At 44.9% G+C, this 22,031-nt stretch overlaps 1 protein-coding gene across 3 annotated transcripts in view; it reads right to left on the minus strand.

Moving 5' to 3' along the window:
* Positions 1 to 22,031, minus strand: part of LOC115073872 — a 350,431-nt gene that overhangs the window by 23,529 nt on the left and 304,871 nt on the right. For all 3 annotated transcript variants that reach the window (XM_029572796.1, XM_029572788.1, XM_029572807.1), the window contains 2 exons: positions 21,695 to 21,842; positions 19,945 to 20,088 (listed from right to left, as the gene is read on the minus strand). In XM_029572796.1, the coding sequence (XP_029428656.1) occupies positions 19,945 to 20,088; positions 21,695 to 21,842 (292 nt within the window). The remainder of the gene's footprint in view (positions 1 to 19,944; positions 20,089 to 21,694; positions 21,843 to 22,031) is intronic.

The raw sequence follows: 22,031 nt of genomic DNA on the forward strand, positions 1-22,031 counted from the left end.
GGAATCTCTATCTGAAATATGTAGAAACGTCACTACTAAAGTTGCTCTGGATATAATAGGGGTTTCAGTGGATTTTTCCAACAACTCCGTTAAATTCAAGGACGAAGTTTCCCTTGTTGCTTGTAGCCCATTATTATCTTTTCCTTCCTGATCTTTAGAGGCTGGTAGATAAAATACTCTTGAAACTGGTGGTATTATCAGTCTCTTGAAACTTCAAGATTTTTAAGAAATAGTTCTTCAACATTTCTTTAGGTGGTATAATTCGAGATTTAGGGAAATTCACGAATCTCAAGTTTGGTCTTCTGATTATATTCTCTAGTACCTCCATTTTGTTCGATTGTATACTTTCGGACTTAATCAGATTTATTTGAATCTCTTTAATCTTCACAATTTCTTGTTCCATGTGACTTGTCTTATTTTCAATAATTTGTACTTTATTTGTCTGTTCTTTTAACATTATAGAAATAGATTTGATAGTTTTATCCATTCCTAATAACAACTTCCACACCTCCGCTAAAGTTATTTTTCCAGACACATTCATCATCTCGCTCATATCTGGTATTACCACTCCTACCTCCAGGGAGGTCTCCTTCACACCCGCTTCCGCTCTCATCTCCGGCTGGTCCTCTGCTCCTATACCCCTGGAGCCCTGCTCTGGGCTCTCCGAGTCGGCGTACAATTTATCGCCGGCTCTCTGGGTCGGCAGAGTCTGCGGAGTGATTGGGTCAGCTGGACTCCCAAACATTCCCTCCGATCTTTTAGGAGGTCCTTGCGGCGGGGTAGGAGTGCTAGGTGCTCCCGGGCTGAGGGATATTTTCCTCTGCCTTAGCGGTCGACGTCTGCTTCTCGTCGTTGCCGCCAGCGGCTCCTCCCTCCGGTCTCTGAGAAACGGGTCTAGCAAAAACCTCCTCAATCCGCGGCTGCCGATCATTAGAAGTCGGCGTGGAGGTAAGATTTTCTCGAATACGTGCCTTTCTTTTGGTGTGTGGCATCGCAGCAGGAAATTAAATAAAGGAAAAAGTTGAAAAGAGTTCTGAAAGGCTTTATCCACGGAGCTGAAGTTTCTGCGTGTGCTTATGTCGGCGCCATCTTGGATCTCCTCCGTTGCTTATGTCCTGGATCTCCTCCGTTGCTTATGTCCTGGATCTCCTCCGTTGCTTATGTCCAGCCCTTATTGAAAGTTTAATCATCCCCTTGTAGGACACTAGCTGATTAATTAGTAAATTTACCTGTAAATTTAAAGTACTCTCATTCCAACTCCCTTAGTATCCTAAACTTAACTAGGAACGCAATAAAACTAAGTTGAAGGCAGCAGTCCAGCAGCAAGAGGGGGGGCTTTCCAGTCTTTTGCATATGTATGATTTTTTACCCGTCGGTGAGGGATTGTATGTGTGCACTTGATGCAAAGAGCTCCTGGCTCTCAGGGAACGAGTCCGATCACTGGAGGCTAGAGTAGCAGACTTGGAGGAGCTGAGGCAGACAGAGAGATACATTGATGAGACCTTCAGGGACATAGTAGCCAAGTCCCCAATCCAGTCTGGCAGCCCCAGTGCTGCCTTGGATCAGAAAGGTCTCCCAGTAGGAGAACATCACCCTGGTGTAGCAGGAAGTGATCCTGTAGCAAGGACCTGTTCAACAGGTGATGTATTGTCCTCTCACACTGAGGACAACTCTCCCACGGCTACTGCCCAGGAGGGAAAGGTTAGGCCGGCCATCATAGTTGGTGATTCAAATATTAGAAATGTAGATAGCAGGGTGGCTGGTGGACGTGAGGATCGCCTGGTAACTTGCCTGCTTGGTGCGAAGGTGGCAGACCTCACGCGTCACCTAGATAGGATTATAGACAGTGCTGGGGAGGAGCCGGCTGTCATGGTACATGTGGGCACCAATGACATAGGAAAATGTGGGAGAGAGGTTCTGGAAGCCAAATTTAGGATTTTAGGTAGGAAGCTGAAATCCAGAACCTCCAGGGTGGCATTCTCTGAAATGCTTCCTGTCCCATGTGCAGGTTCCCAGAGGCAGGCAGAGATACAGAGTTTCAATGAGTGGATAAGACAATGGTGCAGGGAAGAGGGATTCAGTTTTGTAAGGAACTGTGGAAACCTTTGGGGAAGGGGGAGACTTTTCCGAAAGGATGGGCTCCACCTTAACCAGAGTGGAACCAAGCTGCTGGCACTAAATTTCAAAAATGAGATAGAGCAGCTTTTAAACTAGAACAAGGGGGAAAGCTGACAGTCACTCAGCAGTGCACGGTTCGGAGAAATATATCCTTGAAGGATACTAATGAAACAGGAGAGTTAGGGCATCCCAACAGAGAGGTTCCAATAAAGCAAAAGTAGTGTGCCTATGTGCCTATATGTAAAAAAATCACCAAAGCAAATGATTTCCGAATTATCCCCAACAACTGAAAAGCAGGTTGTTAATACAAACAAAAAACACACTTTGAAATGTCTGTATGCCAATGCCAGAAGTCTAAGAAGTAAGATGGGAGAGTTAGAGTGTATAGCAGCAAATGATGAGATTGACATAATTGGCATCACAGAGACTTGGTGGAAGAAGGATAACCAATGGGACAGTGCTATATCAGGGTACAAATTATACAGCAATGATAGGGAGGATCAGCTTGGCGGGGGTGTGGCACTTTATGTCCAGGAGGTAATGGGTGGGCCCGCGACAGAATCAACGGAGCCCACCTTTAACGGCTGCGGGCCCTAAAAGACTAGCGAGCGGAGAACGTGGGGGGTTGAGGGAGGAATGGGGCACAAGGTTGACCGACCACAACCCCTCCCCCCACTATGCCTTCCCCGCAGGGATCACTTACCGATGGCGCCTTCGGTACGGGAATGGGAGGAGGGCACAGCTCCGCCTGAGGTGCGGGTCTCGACGTCATCCACGGCGACGGCGGCGCCGTCCGATGGCGCGCTATGCCCCTTTAAAGGGGCTGAGCATGCGGCAGGCAACCCCTTTTGCCAGCAGCAGCGCGAGCGCAAGCCCCACCCACCCACCCCTAAGAAATGTTGCATTACAGCGCAGTGAGGTCACTCATGTTTAGTTAGATGCCGAATATATATTCACTTGTTATGTTTTGTCGCGGCTGATGTATGGCCGGTACCCGGGCCGGTTGGGCAGGATTACAAGCGGTGCTGGTGTCATCGCACAACAGCACGGTAGCCGATGGTGCCAGGTGGCGTAAAAGGCGGCGGCCCCCTTGCTCGAACATGGCGGGGGGCATACAGAGATGGGCTGCCTTGCTAGGAACAGGCGGCGGGCAGCCAAACACGATAGCCCCCGGCTCGGGTAGCCAGAAGAGTTAACATGTTATGTTTTAAATAAAGCTGCGGCCATTTTACACCAAAAAACAGTCTCAGCGTAATTACTAGTTTAAGGGTTAAGGTACCTAATACGATAGAATGGGTATGCGATTACAAAGTACGACGGGCGCAAGATTGAGTGGCAGCTGCTAACGTTATAGAGTCCAACAGGAAAAAGATCATACAAAAGACTAAATGCTCAGTAGAATCTATATGGGTAGAAATCACATGTGTGTTGGGTAAGAGTATAGTGATAGAATTATACTACCGTCTACCTGGACAAAATGGTCAGACAGATGATGAAATGCTAAGAGAAATCAGGGAAGCTAACCAAAATTTGGCAGTGCAATAATAATGGGAGATTTCAATTACTCCAATATTGACTGGGTAAATGTAACATCAGGACTTGCTAGAGACAAAGTTCCTGGATGTAATAAATGACTGCTTCATGAAGCAATTCGTTCAGGAACCAACAAGAGAGGGAGCTATTTTAGATTTAATTCTTAGTGGAATGCAGGATTTGGTGAGAGAGGTAACGATGGTGGGGCCACTTGGCAACAGTGATCATAAATTGATCAAATTTAAACTAATAACTGGAAGGGGGACAATAAGTACATCAGCAGCTCTAATACTAAACTTTCAAAAGCAAAACTTTGATAAAATGAGGAAAATAGTTAGAAAAAAACTGAAAGGTGCAGCTGCAAAGGTTAAAAGTGTTCAACAGGCATGGACATTGTTTAAAAATACAATCCTAGAAGCACAGTCCATATGTATTCCACACATTAAGAAAGGTGGGAGGAAGGCAAAACGATTACCATCATGGTTAAAAGGTGAGGTGAAAGAGACTATTTTAGCCAAAAAAAAACATCCTTCAAAAATTGGAAGAAGGATCCATCTGAAGAAAATAGGATAAAACATAATTATTGTCAAGTTAAGTATAAAACATTGATAAGACAGGCGAAGAGAGAATTTGAAATGAAGTTGGCCATAAAGGCAAAAACTCATAAAAACTTTTTAAAATATATCCGAAGCAAGAAACCTGTGAGGGAGTCAGTTGGACCATTAAATGACCGAGGGGTTAAAGGGGCTCTTAGGGAAGATAAGGCCATTGCAGAAAGACTAAATGAATTCTTTGCTTCCATGTTTACTAATGAGGATGTTGGGGAGATACCAGTTCCGGAGATGGTTTTCAGGGGTGATGAGTCAGATGAACTGAACGAAATCACTGTGAACCTGGAAGATGTAGTAGGCCAGATTGAAAAACTAAAGAGTAGCAAATCACCTGGACCAGATTGTATGCATCCCAGGGTTCTGAAGGAACTAAAAAATGAAATTTCTGCTCTATTAGTTAAAATTTGTAACCTATCATTAAAATCATCCATTGTACCTGAGGACTGGAGGGTGGCCAATGTAACCCCAATATTTAAAAAAGGCTCCAGGGGCGATCTGGTTAACTATAGACCAGTGAGCCTGACTTCAGTGCTGGGGAAAATAGTGGAAACTATTCTCAAGATCAAAATCGTAGAGCATATAGAAAGACATAGTTTAATGGAACACAGTCAACATGGATTTACACAAGGGAAGTCTTGCCTAATAAATCTTCTTCATTTTTTTGAAGGGGTTAATAAACATGTGGATAAAGGTGAACTGGTAGATGTAGCGTATTTGGATTTTCAGAAGGTGTTTGACAAAGTCCCTCATGAGAGGCTTCTAAGGAAACTAAAAAGTCATGGGATAGGAGGCAATGTCCTTTCGTGGATTACAAACTGGCTAAAAGAAAGGAAACAGAGAGTAGGATTAATTGGTCAATTTTCTCAGTGGAAAAGGGTAAACAGTGGAGTGCCTCATGGATCTGTACTTGGACCGGTGCTTTTCAATATATATATAAATGATCTGGAAAGGAATACGACAAGTGAGGTTATCAAATTTGCAGATGATACAAAATTATTCAGAGTAGTTAATTCACAAGTGGATTGTGATACATTACAGGAGAACCTTGCAAGACTGGAAGATTTGGCATCCAAACGGCAGATGAAATTTAATGTGGACAAGTGCAAGGTGTTGCATACAGGGAAAATTAACCCTTGCTGTAGTTACATGATGCTAGGTTCCATATTAGGAGCTACCACCCAGGAAAAAGATCTAGGCATCATAGTGGATAATACTTTAAAATCATCAGCTCAGTCTGCTGCAGCAGTCAAAAAAGCAAACAGAATGTTAGGAATTATTAGGAAGGGAATGTTTAATAAAACGGAAAATGTCATAATGCCTCTATATCACACCATGGTGAGACTGCACGTTGAATTCTGTGTACAATTCTGGTCACCGCATCTCAAAAATGATATAGTTGCGATAGAGAAGGTTCAGAGAAGGGCAACCAAAATGATAAAGGGGATGGAACAGTTCCCCTATGAGGAAAGGCTGAAGAGATTAGGGCTATTCAGCTTGGAGAAGAGACGGCTGAGGGGGGATATGATAGAGGTCCTTAAGGTCATGAGAGGTCTTGAACGAGTAGATGTGAATCGGTTATTTATACTTTCGAATAATAGAAGGACTAGGGGGCATTCCATAAAGTTAGCAAATAGCACATTTAAGACTAATCAAAGAAAATTATTTTTCACTCAACGCACAATTAAGCTCTGGAATTTGTTGTCAGAGGATGTGGTTAGTGCAGTTAGTGTAGCTGGGTTCAAAAAAGGTTTGGATAAGTTCTTGGAGGAGAAGTCCATTAACTGCTATTAATCAATTTTATTTAGGGAATAGCCACTGCTATTAATTGCATCAGTAGCATGGGATCTTCTTAGTGTTTGGGTAATTGCCAGGTTCTTGTGGCCTGGTTTGGCCTCTGTTCGAAACAGGATGCTGGGCTTGATGGACCCTTGGTCTGACCCAGCATGGCAATTTCTTATATTCTTATGAACAAGAAATTGCCATACATCCAGCCATCTGGGGCTGCTGGATGTATGAAGGACTCTTCACCCCGATGAATCAGATTTTACACACATCTCCCGAGCACATATGACCATGTCTAGGATTGATTACATCCTATTATAAGAGTAGCCTGAATTTTCGGATCACTCCATGATCTGGATCGAGGTTAAATGGGGGGAGAAGGCAGAAGGGCCGTGGAAGTGGTGTTTCCCTTCACGGGTGTTAGGGATTTCCAAGCTTATTTAAAAGAAAAATGGACTGATTATAGTACCAATAATGAGCGGCACAAGTCTACACCACTCCTGTTCTGGGAGGTGGGAAAGGCGGTCATGCAGAGAGAGATAACCGCCTATATGAGTAGGAAATCTAAATTGCTAACTAAACGTAATCTTGAATTAGAGCATGAGTTACGTAGGGCAAAAGGTAACGTGGTTAGTCACCCCTCAGATTGTAATAAGCAGACCTATCGAGAAGTGCTACACTCTTACATAGAAACATAGAAATGACGGCAGAAGAAGACCAAACGGACCATCCAGTCTGCCCAGTAAGCTTTGCACTTTTTTTTTTCTCATACTTCTGTTAGTCTTGGCTCTTAGTAACCTTTTGGTTCTATTTCCCTTCCACCCCCACCATTAATGTAGAGAGCAGTGTTGGAACTGCATCTAAGTGAATATCTAGCTTAATTAGTTAGGGGTAGTAACCGCCGCAATAAGCAAGCTATACCCATGCTTGTTTGTTTACCCAGACTATGTAATTCAGTCCTTGTTGGCTATTGTCTGTATATAGATCCACTTTTCTTCATTCCCCCTGCCGTTGAAGCAGAGAGTTATGCTGGATATGCATTGAAAGTGAAGTATCAGATTTTCTCCCCTGCCGTTGAAGCAGAGAGCTATGCTGGATATGCGTGAAGTATCGGTCTTTCTCCCCTGCTGTTGAAGCAGAGAGCTATGCTGGATATGCGTGAAGTACCTGTCTTTTTTCCCTGCCGTTGAAGCAGTTTCTTTAAACTGTTATATACACCAAAGAACGGAAAAGCATTTGCTGTATGTCTCTCATAATTTATATTGTTTTGGCAACAAAGCAGGACGGCTGATAGCCAATTTGGTCAAAGCTACAAGGGGACAGACTTTTATTGCAGCCATCAATAATCCTCAGGGGGTTCAACATATCTCCACCGTAGAAATCTGCAAGGTATGCAGGGCTTTTTACGAACACCTTTATAGCGAGGAATCCTCCGAGGAGGCAGAGCGTCAGGAACAGACCTTTTTCCAAGGTCTGAACCTACCGCAACTCTCCCCACAATAGAGTGGCTTAACCAGCCAATTCAGCTACCAGAGATAGTAGCAGGGATCAAAACCAGCCATCCTTACAAGGCCCTGGGACCCGATAGTTTCAATGCGGAGTATTAGAAGATCTTGAGTACGGAAGTTAGCGGGGATCTCAAGGAATATTTCCAAGCAGCACTAGAGGGAGGGTCCTTCCCAAAATCTGCGACTTAGGCCTATATCACAGTATTCCCTAAGAGTGGGAAGGATCTCTACAAGCAGCTTCGTATCGACCAATTTCCTTATTAAAGTTTGATACGAAATTATTTGCCAAAATACTAGGCACTAGGCTACATAGAATCCTACCCGCCTTGATCTCCCTGGATCAGGCTGGCTTTGTGAAGGGCTGCACATCCACTATCGTCACTCCTCTATATTTTTTCCCTGGATCCCCTTCTGAGGAAAATTGCCATGGCTCTGGAGATACGGGGGGTTTGAGGTTCGAGATCAGTCTTTCAAAATTGTGGCCTTTGTAGATAACTTACTGGTGTTTCTCACAAATCCCATGCGTTCATTGGCAAAGGTGATGGAGTTTGGCATGTTCTCAGGATTAAAAATTAACTTGGGCAAATCCGAGGCCCTGGACATCACTGAGTCCCTCAAATCGCAATGGCCAGGCACCTTCCCCTTATGGTGGGTTGACAAGAAGATGAAATATTTGGGGATTAAGATACCTAGCAATATAGACATCGTCTATGACTGCAATATTATGCCACTATTGGCCAAAACTAATGGGAGGCTAGAAGGATGGAGAGCACTCCCTATCTCTATCAGCAGCAGACTTCAATTATTCAAAATGATGGAGCTCCCGCGCTGGCTTTATATGTTGCAAATGTTGCCTATCTGGCTTAAAAGGAAGCATCTAAAAGAGCTGGAAAGGGAACTAAGCACCTTCATCTGGCGGGGGAAACGGGCTCAGGTGTCCATAATGACATTAAAACTCTCTTGGGACATGGGGGGGGGAGGGGGTATGGCCTACCCCAACATTCAGAATTACAATTTGGCATGTATTTTTAGGCATGTTCAAGACTGGCTACTAGGGTCTGAAGTATACTCACCGGTTCGCTTCCTGCAAGCCTGCTGCAGTCCATATCGCCTTCAGAACTTGTTAGAGGTTCCGACGCGGGCCTTACCTAGTGGATTCTCTCACAACCCTCTTCTCACGCACTGTAGGATAGCTTGGCATGGGCTTTGTGATAGACTTGGAGTCTCCTGGACGGTCTCATCATTTATCACTATAAGGGGCCATACGAGTTTTCTTCCCGGTCTGGGAAATGTGGTCCTTGATGCATGGGAGAATAAGGGGTTGGAATATTTGCCTCAATTCCTACACAGTGATACATCTAAGGTACAAACCTTCGACACTCTGCGAACAAACTATGATTTATCACATAAAGAATTTTATGTATATCTGCAGGTACGACATTTCATTGGGCATGATTTACTTCCCAGGTCTAGCTCCCCTAACACGCCTGTTTTCCTCAAATTCTTTACTACCCCAAAGAATCACAAAATGTCTTGTGCTTCTCTGTATGGGGCACTGCGGGGGCTTAAGGGAACTGGGCAACTGTTAAGCCTGACAGATAGCTGGAATAGGAAGCTAGATGTTATACTCCCCAATAAGGCCTTGGGCAAATGCTTTGCAGACCTCCAGAAAGTGTCAGACAACGTATTATTGAGGGAAACACAATTCAAATTTCTGCGACGCCTATATGTGTCCCATACATGGGCATTTAAAGCCAAACTTAGCAACACCAACCTCTGTTTTAAGTGTAAGTTAAGCCCAGGAAGCCTTTTCCACCAATTTTAGGGATGTGTTAAAATACATGGGTTTTGGCAAAATGTTTTAAAGTGTCTTAGCAAACTCTTGGCTACTCCGCTCCTGGAACACTCACACTTATGTTTATTTGAAGTTATGGACTAGGTGTCTCCCAAGGTTTCCGTCAGACAATGGGAATTTCTACAAAAAGCTTTATGGCTGGCTAAAAAGTCGATATTGGACATGTGGCTCAAGGAGGAAGCTCAGACGGTGACAATGTGGAGACTGAAATTGCACCAGATGACGGTATTTGAGCATATATCCGTGAAGAGCGCTACCCTTGCAAAATACAAGGTATTCTTGGACAGATGGACTGTATATCTTATGTCGCTGAATGCCAAAGTTTGGAGCAGATTGTTTGACATACAATGATGACCTCTCCACACTCCACTTTCAAAGAGAACGATTCACAAGATTAGGTTGAGCTAGGCTCTTCCTAGGTCAACGACTTATGTTTAGAGATGGGGGACTTTGCAATTGTTGGGTGAGGTGAAGAGATCCACATCCGAAGTTCCCCACATGTGGAAAATGCGGGTTGCTGCTGCCGAATTTAAGTATCATATGTATGGCTGGAAAGAGTGGCTCAGGTGGTCCACCAGCACACTGAACGCCCCAGCCTGGTACGTCGCTCATAGGGAAATACCCTGCGACAGAGCTCAAGCCCAAATTTGCACCACCTCCTGTCAGCGCAGGTACAATCCTGTGCCTCCCTGTTTGTTAATATACCACATTGCTACCTGATTGTCTGTCAGAATCAGGATTGCTTTGTGGGATAGCCAATCCTGAAATGCCCAAAGAATGTAGCGAATTGCCCGAAGCTCCAGGACGTTTATCTGGCACAGAGATTCTCGAGCTGTCCAGCGTCCCTGTGTGTGGAGGCCATCCACATACACCTCCCCAGCCGTGGGGGGAGGCATCGTTGGTAAGAACTACTTAAGGCAGCGCAGGTTGGAATGGAATTCCTTGTTCCAGATTGGAGAGATTTTCCCACCGGGACAGGGAGATCCTTAGGTGCTGTGTGATGGAGACCCAAGCTCCTAGGTCCTGGGATGCCTGCTGCCACTGCGACCACAGAGACCACTGTGTCTTGTGCATGCAGAGGTGAGCTAAGAGGCTGACATGGACAGAAGCTGCCATGTGATCTAGCAATCGAAGTGGTAGATGAGCAGTTACCTGCTTGCTGCCGCACACCCAGGTCACCAGAGAGGACAGGGTTAGAGCCCAATTGTGGGACAAAAATGCTCTTGCCTGAGTTGTGTCCAGCCTGGCTCCTATAAAGTCCAGCTGGGGAGAGGGGCAGAGATTGGACTTTGGGTAGTTGATGACAAATCCCAGAGAATGCAGCATTGTATAGTAAGGGTCAAAGCACTCAACGCTCCTTCACAGGAGTTGCTTTTGACCAACCAGTTGTCTAAGTAGGGGAACACATGTACCCGCCAACATCTGAGGTGCTCTGCAACCACTGTCAGGCACTTGGTGAAAAGTCAAGGAGCTGATGTCAAGCCAAATGGCAGTACCCTGTATTGGTAGTGAGCCTGCCCGACCACAAAGAGGAGATACTTCCTGTGCCTCAGGAAGATGGCAATGTGGGCATAGGCATCTTTGAGATCGAGGGAACAGAGCCAGTCTCTTCTCCTGAAGAGCAGTATCAGAGTGCCCAGAGAGATCATTTTGAACTATTCCTGGTGGAGGAATTTGTTCAAGGAACTGAGAATGAGAATGGGGCATAGGCCCCCAGTTCTCTTTGGTATCAGGAAATACCTCGAATAAAACCCCCACCCTTGCTGACAATGGGGAGCAGGTTCAACTGCTCCTGCCACTAGGAAAGCTCTGTTAGAAGCATATCTTGTGGGATGGACAAACCCCACGATGGAGACGGGGAAAAGTTTGTCGGGGCTTCTCTGAAGTTCAGACGATACCCCTGGCTAACGATAGTAAGGACCCAGCGGTCTGATGTAATGAGCGGCCAGTGGTGGGCGCAGAAAAGAAGTCTGCCCCCCACTGGGGGAACGTGCGCCAGGGTACAATACGCTGACTTATGCTCCCTCGCCTCCAGTCAACACCCTGAAGCCGGTGTCTGCTGAGGGACTGGCTGGGGCCTGGGAGTTCGTTGCTGACGGGGCAATCCCTGGAACCAGCATGGGACGTGCAGGTCCGGGTGGATGGAGGATAGTACTTCTGCTGCCGATAAAAGAACTTCCTGGAACGCGGTCCGGAAAATTTCCTGGCAGAGGAAGGCTGGTCAGAAGCACTAGCAGATAGCTGTTGAAGGGTTTCATAGTGATCCTTCAGCTGGGCTACCATGTCCCTGACCTTATCCCCAAAGAGATTTTCCCCTGTACAAGAGAGGTCAGCCAACTTCTCCTGGACGAAGCCAGGCTATCCTATGGGTGCCAATGTCCACAGCGGCTGCTGTTTCAAAAACGTTGTAGGTGGACCACACCTCGTGTTTTCCGGCTTCTAGACCCTGTTGTACAACAGCAGAGAACGACTCCTGTTGCTGCTGCAGCAGGCGTTCTGTGAGTTCCTGGACCTGTTTCCACAGGTTCCGGTTGTAATAGGTCATGAATAACTGTAGGAGGTGATACGGGCGATGAGCATAGCGCCCTGAAAAACTTTTCTAATTAAGGCATCGAGTTCCCGATGTTCCCGATGTTCTCGCCCGGGTTGGGGGGGGGGGGGGGGGACATGGAGAAATGGGTGTGGGAATGCTTGGCCTTTTTGAGAGTGGGCTCCACCACTACAGATTGGTGGAGGAGATGGCGTTTCTCAAAACACAAGGCCTGTTGCACCAGGTAGGTGGCGTCCGCCATACTATTTATCAGAGAAATTGATATCGGGTGCTTCCACATCCTAAGGAGAAGATCCTTAAAGATGTCATGGATAGAAACAGCCACTATCTCCTTAGGTGTATTGATGAACTGAAGAACTTCCAGCATCTTATGTCATGCATCCTCCTCAGTGAGGGGTTGAAAGGGGATGGCTTCAGCCATGGCCCTGACAAACCCTGCAAAAGAGAGGTCCTCTGGGGGAGACCGACTCCTTTCCTCTAGTGGCGAAGATTCTGAGAGGAGGTCCCCAGAGTCTTCAGAAGAAGACTCGGAAGAGTCATCTCCTCATGGATCGTACGGGCCCTCCTCCTTGCTTAGGTTCCCAAGCGTGGGTGAGGCCTGTCAAAACTCTTCAATCTGGGTACCGATGGCACTGAGAGAACTCGTGGCACCAGCAGCAGTGAGGGCACAGACAGCCCTGGGAGACCCAATGGCCCGTGCACAGGCTCGGGAAACTGTGGCCTCAGGACCAAAACACGAGGTGGCGCCGATGGTCAGTGCATGTCTTCCTCCTGGGAGGAGCCGATGATGGGAATTGCTCCCAAGGAGGGCACTGGTGGCCATTGGGGAACTGAAGGACCCCCGGGCACCGGCTGCGTCTGAGAGGCACCAAGCAGGACGTCCAGATGCTCAAGCAGGAGTGTCAACAGAGATGGCATGGGTTGCAGCACTGGTATGGGGGCCAGTGCCGGGGCAGTTCAATGTTCCATAAGGCTCAGAGCACCACATCCTGTGGTCCAGCTCCTCCTGGAAGTCTGGCAGAAACAGGACTGATGGAGGGGGACAAGGTGTCACCAGAGTCTCCTTGGAGCCCTGAGGAGGCTCGCTGCCCGGCACAGATGTCTGTGGGGAATGCCTAGGACTTCCAGGTCTGCCAGAGGCTGGGGCCTCCTCACCACAGGGCCTCTTTGGTGGTAGCACAGCAGCCACCGGTGCCGCACCGGAATTGGAGCCGTGCGCCAACGACGAACGATGGCAATGCTTACGAGGTTTCCCATGGTGCTTGGTCTGGTCTTTCCCCGGCACCGAGGAAAGCAGAGTTGCTTACCTGTAACAGGTGTTCTCACAGGACAGCAGGATGTTAGTCCTCACATGTGGGTGACATCATCAGGATGGAGCTCAGTCACGGAACACTTTTATCAAAGTTTCCAGAACTTTGATTGGCACATACTGGGCATGCCCAGCATACTATCAACCCTGCAGCCAGCAAGGGTCCCCCTTCAGTCTCATCTTATAGTAAAAGTACATGCGAAAAATAAAATAATAAATCGTAAGCGAACCCAACTCTGCGGGGTGGCAGGTGGGTTTCGTGAGGACTAGCATCCTGCTGTCCTGTGAGAACACCTGTTACAGGTAAGCAACTCTGCTTTCTCACAGAACAAGCAGGATGGTAGTCCTCACATATGGGTGAGTACCGAGCCGAGGATGCCCAAGCAATGCACCAAATGTACCCAAAGACATGCAACAGGCACAAGAACTGGAGTGGAATTTGGTAGAGGGCATACTGAACCCTACCGGGTTGGCGGAAGGATGTTGGTACTTCAGTTTGCAAATAAGTTGCGTAGCACAGACTGGCTGAAGATAAAATCTTGTCTGCCAACCTTGTCTAAACAATAATGGGCTGTGAAGGTGTGGAGAGAGCTCCAGGTAGCAGCCTTACAGATGTCAGCAAGCGGCACCGAGCGTAGGTGCGCTACTGATGTTGCAATGGCCCTGACAGAGTGTGGTTTAACACAGTTTTGAAGCGGAATGCCTGTCTGTTGGTAACAAAAGGAAATACAGTCTGCTAACCAGGAGGAGAGAGTCTGCTTACCCACAGGTTTGCCCAATTTGATGGGATCAAAGGAAACAAACAATTGGATGCCTTTCCTGTGGGCAGCTGTACGGTCTAGATAAAATGCTAGCGCACGTTTACAGTCAAGGGTATGTAGAGCCCGTTCTCCTAGGTTTGCGTGGGGCCTGGGAAAGAAAGTGGGTAGTATAATGGATTGATTGATATGAAACTCCGATACTACCTTAGGCAAAAATTTAGGGTGAGTGTGGAGTACTACCCTGTCATGCAGAAGTTTAGTGTAAGGCGGGTAGGTGACTAAGGCCTGTAACTCACTAACTCTGCGAGCTGATGTGATCGCCAAAAGAAAAATCACTTTCCAAGTGAGAAAGCGGAGATCACAGGATTGGAGAGGCTCAAACGACGGTTTCATGAGCCTTCCCAAAACCATGTTGAGGTCCCAAGAAGGGGCTGGAGGGCGCAGTGGAAGTTTAAGGTGAAGCAAGCCCTTCAAAAAGCGTGTGACAAGGGGTTGTACTGAAATGGGTACATCCCCTACACCTTTATGGAAGGCGGCTACTGCACTGACATGTACCCTGATAGAAGAAGTTTTGAGGCCTGACTCTGAAAGGAGCCAGAGATAGTCCAGAAACTTTTGTGTGGGACAAGTGAAGGGATTGATGGACATGGAAGTATACCATCCCATAAACCTGTTCCATTTATAACGATAAGTCTGCCTTGTGGAAGGCTTTCGTGAAGCTACTAGGACACAGGAAACCGGCTCTGAAAGGTTAAGAGGTTGAAGTATTAACTTTTCAAAATCCAGGCAGTCAGGGAGAAGGTTGGGGTGATGAAGGCAGCCGTTGTTCTGAGTGATCAGAAGCAGGTCCTTCCCTAGAGGAATGTGGTGGTGTACCGATAGGTCATGGAGAATTGGAAACCAGACCTGGCGTGGCCAATGAGGAGCTATGAGAATCATTAGACCCTTGTCCCTTCGCAACTTCACAAGAGTCTTTGAAATGAGTGGAAGTGGAGGTTACGCATAAAGGAGACCGCTGGCCCACGAGAGAAAGCATCTCTGGGCTGGCGGTGTTGGCTGCGAGTGAGAGAGCAGAAGTTCCCTACTTTGCATTGTGAATTGAAGAAAAGAGGTCTATGTGAGGGTATCCCAACATTGGAATAGTGAGTCCACTACAGTGGGGTTGAGGGACCACTCGTGCGGTTGAAAAGTGCGAATCAGCTTGTCCGCCAACACATTGTCACTCCCGGTAAGTAGGTGGCTCTGAGGTACATCGAGTGGGAAAGGGCCTCCGCCCATATCTGTGCAGCTTCCTGACACAGGAGGTAGGAGCCCGTTCCCCCTTGCTTGTTGATATACCACATGGCCACCTGGTTGTCGGTTTGAATCAGGATGACCTGGTTGGAGAGGTGATCCTGAAAAGCCCTGAAAGCATATCTGATTGCACGAAGCTCCAGGAAATTTATCTGCCAGGAAAAATAGTGGAAAGAGTTCTAAACATCAAAATCACAGAACATAAAGAAAGACATGGTTTAATGGAACAAAGTCAGCATGGCTTTACCCAGGGCAAGTCTTGCCTCACAAATCTGCTTCACTTTTTTGAAGGAGTTAATAAACATGTGGATAAAGGTGAACCGGTAGATATAGTATACTTGGATTTTCAGAAAGCGTTTGACAAAGTTCCTCATGAGAGGCTTCTAGGAAAAGTAAAAAGTCATGGGATAGGTGGCGATGTCCTTTCGTGGATTGCAAACTGGCTAAAAGACAGGAAACAGAGAGTAGGATTAAATGGACAATTTTCTCAGTGGAAGGGAGTGGACAGTGGAGTGCCTCAGGGATCAGTATTGGGACCCTTACTGTTCAATATATTTATAAATGATCTGGAAAGAAATACGAGTGAGATAATCAAATCTGCAGATGACACAAAATTGTTCAGAGTAGTTAAATCACAAGCAGATTGTGATAAATTGCAGGAAGACCTTGTGAGACTGGAAAATTGGGCATCCAAATGGCAGATGAAATTTAATGTGGATAAGTGCAAGGTGATGCATATAGGGAAAAATAACCCATGCTATAATTACACAATGTTGGGTTCCATATTAGGTGCTACAACCCAAGAAAGAGATCTAGGTGTCATAGTGGATAACACATTGAAATCGTCGGTTCAGTGTGCTGCGGCAGTCAAAAAAAGCAAACAGAATGTTGGGAATTATTAGAAAGGGAATGGTGAATAAAACGGAAAATGTCATAATGCCTCTGTATCGCTCCATGGTGAGACCGCACCTTGAATACTGTATACAATTCTGGTCGCCGCATCTCAAAAAAGATATACTTGCGATGGAGAAGGTACAGAGAAGGGCTACCAAAATGATAAGGGGAATGGAACAACTTCCCTACGAGGAAAGACTAAAGCGGTTAGGACTTTTCAGCTTGGAGAAGAGACGACTGAGGGAGGATATGATAGAGGTGTTTAAAATCATGAGAGGTCTAGAACGGGTAGATGTGAATCGGTTATTTACTCTTTCGGATAGTAGAAAGACTAGGGGGCACTCCATGAAGTTAGCATGGGGCACATTTAAAACTAATCGGAGAAAGTTCTTTTTTACTCAACGCACAATTAAACTCTGGAATTTTTTACCAGAGGATGTGGTCAGTGCAGTTAGTATAGCTGTGTTTAAAAAAGGATTGGATAAGTTCTTGGAGGAGAAGTCCATTACCTGCTATTAAGTTCACTTAGAGAATAGCCACTGACATTAGCAATGGTAACATGGAATAGACTTAGTTTTTGGGTACTTGCCAGGTTCTTATGGATGCCTTACATTTAACTTGCCAATGTTTATGCATTATCCTGTTTTCTTCTGTTTGATCCTTCTTCCAATTTTTGAATGAAGATCTTTTGGCTAAAATAGCTTCTTTCACCTCCCTTTTAACCATGCCGGTAATCGTTTTGCCTTCTTTCCACCTTTCTTAATGTGTGGAATACTTCTGGACTGTGCTTCTAGGATGGTATTTTTTTTTAACAATGACCACACCTCTTGCACACTTTTTACTTTTGTAGCTGCTACTTTCAGTTTTTTTCTAACAAATTTTTCTCATTTTATCGAAGTTTTCCTTTTGAAAGTTTAGCACGAGAGCCGTGGATTTGCTTACTGTCCCCCTTCCAGTCATTAATTCAAATTTGATCATATTATGATCACTATTGCCAAGCGGCCCCACCACAGTTACCTCTCTCACCAAATCCTGTGCTCCACTGAGAATTAGATCTAAAATTGCTCCCTCTCTCGTCGGTTCCTGAAACAATTGCTCTATAAAGCTATCATTTATTCCATCCAGGAACTTTATCTCTCTAGCGTGTCCCGATGATACATTTACCCAGTCAATATTGGGGTAATTGAAGTCTCCCATTATTACCGCACTACCAATTTAGTTAGCTTCCCTAATTTCTCTTAGCATTTCCCTCTCAGTCTCACCATCTTGACCAGTTTCATGAGGAAAATTTCTGTCAGGAATCTCTGAAGAGCTCCTTAACCCGCATGGCTACTGCTGCGCGGAAAAAAGGAGACTGAAGGGGGACCCCTGCTGGCTGCAGGGTTGATGCTATGCTGGGCATACCCAGTATGTACCAGACAAAGTTCTGGAAACTTTGACAAAAGTATTCCGTGATTGGTCTCCATCCTGATATCACCCATATGTGAGAACTACCATCCTGCTTATCCTGTGAGAAGTAGAGGATCCCGATGTCTGAGAGAGCACCAACAGCGGCAAGGGTCAATCTCCGGCTCCCCACTCCTTAGAAGAAGCTTCCAGAAGTGTTGAGAGGGACAGCGTATCCAGCAGTTCCCCTCTACCCCCGGGTCAGAGACTCCGAGAATGGTGTAGATGGAGTGGCCTTCTTGGGGCCAAAGAGTTTCTTCATTTTGTCGAGACGAGCACGACGGCCCTTGGGGGGTCATCTGATTGTACAGCTGACACCCTCGGATATCATGTGATGCCCCCAGGCAGAGGATACAAACCTCATGCCGGTCCGTGATGGACATGGTCTGCAGGCACTGGGGCATCAACGAACACCAGACGATGCAATGAAAACAAGCCATGAGCGGTTGATTGCCGGCGGTCACAGAAGAGCAACCCACCATAAATTGACAGGGAAAAAGTGGAAATAGTAAGACTAACCTGCCGCGTTGAGAGGATACCGTCTGGAAAAGGGAGATAGTTAGGTAGGTTTAGGGGGTGGGGAGGAGAGGGGAAGAGGGAGGAAGAATAGAGTTAGGGGGGAGAAAATTTCTCTCCCAGTCCCCTCCTTAATTGGAGCGGACTGGGAGAGAACTGAAGGAGACGTGATTGTGTGACCACGCGTATTTTGCTAAAATTCCCTCCCTGCACGTGGAGCTGGACATCCGCCTGCATATGCACACCCGGACATGAAAATCTGGCACGCATGTGTGCGTGGAACCCGTATTTTATAACATGCGTGCGCCTATGTATGCATGTTATAAAATCGGCACGTCCATGTGTGGCAGTCCACAACAGAATATTGCCTCCTATCCAGTGACTTTAATTTCTTGATGACTCTCTTAAGAAGACTGTGTCAAACACCTTCTAAAAATCCAACTCACACTTGTCAACATGTTTGTTAACTCTTCAAAGAAACCTAACAGATTTTTAAGGCAAGATTTCTCTTTGCTAAATCCAAGTTGGCTCTGCCCCATGTATGCAGATGGTCAGTAGTTTTGTTCTTTAGAGCAAATTCTACCATTTTGCCTGGCACCAACCTCACGCTCACTGGTCTATAGTTTCCCAGATGACCCTTGGTGACATTTTAAAAAATGGGCATTATGTTGAACATTCTTGAATCCTTAAGTACCATAGCTGTTTTGAATGAGATTACTAGTAGTAAGTCTGCAATTTCATTTTTTAGTTCTCTCAGAACTTTGGGGTGCACCAGGCCCTGGTGATTTTTTACTCTTTACTTTGATGATTTTCTCAATTACATCTTCCCAGTTCACTATGGTTTGATTCAGTGCCTCTGAATCACCACCCTCAAAGAATTTTTTTCAGCATAGGTATCTCCTCAGTAAAGATTGAAGCAAAGAATTAAATGTAGATTTTCAACTCTGGCTTTGTCTTCCATGAGCACCCGTTTTACTCCTCAGTCATATAGTAGTCCAACCAACTCCCTCACAGGCTTCTTGTCTGGGATATACTTGTATCCTTACAAGGTCTATTGTAAAATATTTGTCTGGTAGACTCTTCAAGTCGCAAAAAGGGAACGTTTAAAAAATTCCATCTACATGGGGCTACAGGTTAATCAACTAGGGCCAGGGCTTTCTCCTACGTAGCACCTGTGCTGTGGAATGCGTTGTCCCATGAACTGTGGCATATAGAGGGTACACCACAAAATATTAAAGTATAGTGCCAAGATACGTGTGGATCCTTAAACTTTAAAAGATGAATCAATCAATATGACAGGTGCAAGCAACATCAATCTTTGAGTAGATGTATGTAGATGAAGTACAGTGTGTGTACCGCATTGTTTCTCATCTTCATTTGTGATATAGAGGGTACAAACATTTTCAGGAAAAGGGTGAAGGCTTTTTATTTATTAACTTTTAATCTATGAGGTGTCTAGATTATTAATTATATCTTAAATTGCTTTGTTAATGTATGTTAGTCATATGTTATGAAATTATGAATGTATTACAGTAAGTCGTGATCATTCATTGTAGATTGCAGATTATAAGACATTTTAAACAAATAAATAAATAATAATAATAAAAGGTTTTGAGTTCTTGCCTCTGACAAGCTTCTTCTCAAATTCTCTTTTGGCTTGTCTTATTGTTTTATATCTAACTTGCCAATGTTTATGCTCTTTCCTGTTTTCTTGAAATAGAAATTGTATTTTGTTTTTATATCAAACAAAATAACTTAAATGTTTACCTTCATGCTGCTGGCTCCTTGATGGAGACAAAGTGTCAACAGCATCCTGGATCTGTTCAACATTGTTTTTAAAAACAGTCAAAAAGCCTTTCAGAGCAGCTTCTGATGCATCTGTCTTAAGTTCCATATAAGAAGACAGAACATCTGCAAATAAGGGAAAAGAATAAAAAACCAAACACAATCAAATATTCTTGAAAACAGTTCTGACTGTTAGCTGTAGTACAATTAGAATAGAAAAAATAGTCAAGTTTTTGTTCCTTTGTTCTAAGGAGGTCCAGATGAACAAGATACTGTCATATTTCTGATGTTCATTTCAGTGCTCAATAGTAACATGCAAAATGTGGAAAATTATTCCACAAGTAAGAGGCAATGGCATGATTTAAAACCTAAAAAACAATCAAAGTTCTAGCCTTTTGGGCAGGAGTGACTCCTATTTGATCCTGTTCTACTGGCAATGTAAATCAGAATATTGCTGGATGACTCAAGGCTCCCCTTTTGCTCTGGAGAGCCTCAGGTCAGCTGGTGCCATTTGAAATTATGGCACCAGTGGGGCACAAGCAACTGAGGATCACACCTGCCTAAGGTGGAACTTGAGGCTCCTTAAGTAAGGGGGACAGGACATTGTGAGGTCACTTTTTGAGTGTTGGGTAGGGGCAGGTTTCATAACTCTATGCCTACCGAACTACGACTTGAACAGTCCCCAAAAATCTTCAAAAAAAATCTCAAGACATGGTTATTTACTCAGGCCTACACTTGATTCCTCCCGCTCCCCCTTCCCACCTCATTCTACCCACTTTGCAAGCACAATAGACATTTTCCATCACTTTCTCCTTCCACTATGATACAACGTCCTTAAATACCCCAGCACGTCCAACTCTCTCCTCCTCCCCCCTCCTTTCCCTCTACTTTAAGTTTTTGCCGTTTAAATTACTTAGCTATTCTCACTGTTAGTTATTTATGTATTATTTAACTATTAATTTGTTATATGTACAACTTTACTTCTTCCCTTAGTTATTTATATACTAGTTCATAATTATTACTACCTTGTTCTATGTACAACGCTCTGACGTTTTGTTTTTGTTTTCCTGTAAACCGACGCAATATCCTAGGATGAACGGCGGTATATAAAAACCAATAAATAAATAAATAAATAAATAAATAAATAAATAACAAAGGGGTGGAATTATTGGGAGAGATCTGTTTATGTATTTATTTATTTATTTATTTATTTAACAGCTTTTAATATACCGGTGTTCGTGCGAGCACATCACGCCGGTTTACAATAAAACTTGAGAAAGGAGGAAAAATCTGTTGAAGGGAGGGCAGGGAACGTGACCAGGGGCGGATTGCCCTATCGTTGGATCGGGCATCCCCCGGTGGGCTGGTCGCTCTAGTCACATGGTCTGCTGAGCGCGGCTGTGACAGAGCCGTGCTCAGCAGACCATGTGGTATCTCCTGGGCCAGCCTGTGTGGCGAATCCCCGGGCTGGTCGTCATCGGGAATCCACCCCTGAACGTGACTTACTGCTAGCTACCCCTTTAAAGATTGAGGGCGAAGAATGCATAGACATTATTGTTGTTAAATCTGGGCTGAGGGTAAGCAGGATTTTCTAAACTGTGGTATCCATCATGGTTTTAAAGCACTTTAGTAAGCAAAGTTCCTGATTTTATATGCTTTAGAATATCCATATTTATCTTATTTTCATTTATATGCATTCAAGTCCTGCCAATAAAATTAAATTCACACCAACCTTTTAAAGGTGAACAAAGCACTTCCCCAACATTATCTTGAAAAGTGTGGTAGGCTTGCTTTATTCCTCTGAAGAGAGATTCGGTGTAAGTAACCTGGAGGTTGTATAAGCTTCTATGGAAATTGAGTTCAGCTTGCAAAGCATGTATCTAGACAGCAAAGGTCACAAAATTATAGTCAAGGTAATTTTTAAAGCACTACATATATGTTAAATTAGTTTAACATCTATACATTTATGACAACTAAGTTTTTACATAAGTCCAAAATAAAAAGTAAAACCAACACAATGCATATTTGTATCATGAAGTATCCCCTGTGATCCTCAAATATAAGTTGTA

The sequence above is a fragment of the Rhinatrema bivittatum genome, chromosome 1 (genome assembly GCF_901001135.1).
Source record: "Rhinatrema bivittatum chromosome 1, aRhiBiv1.1, whole genome shotgun sequence".
Lineage (NCBI taxonomy): Eukaryota > Metazoa > Chordata > Amphibia > Gymnophiona > Rhinatrematidae > Rhinatrema > Rhinatrema bivittatum.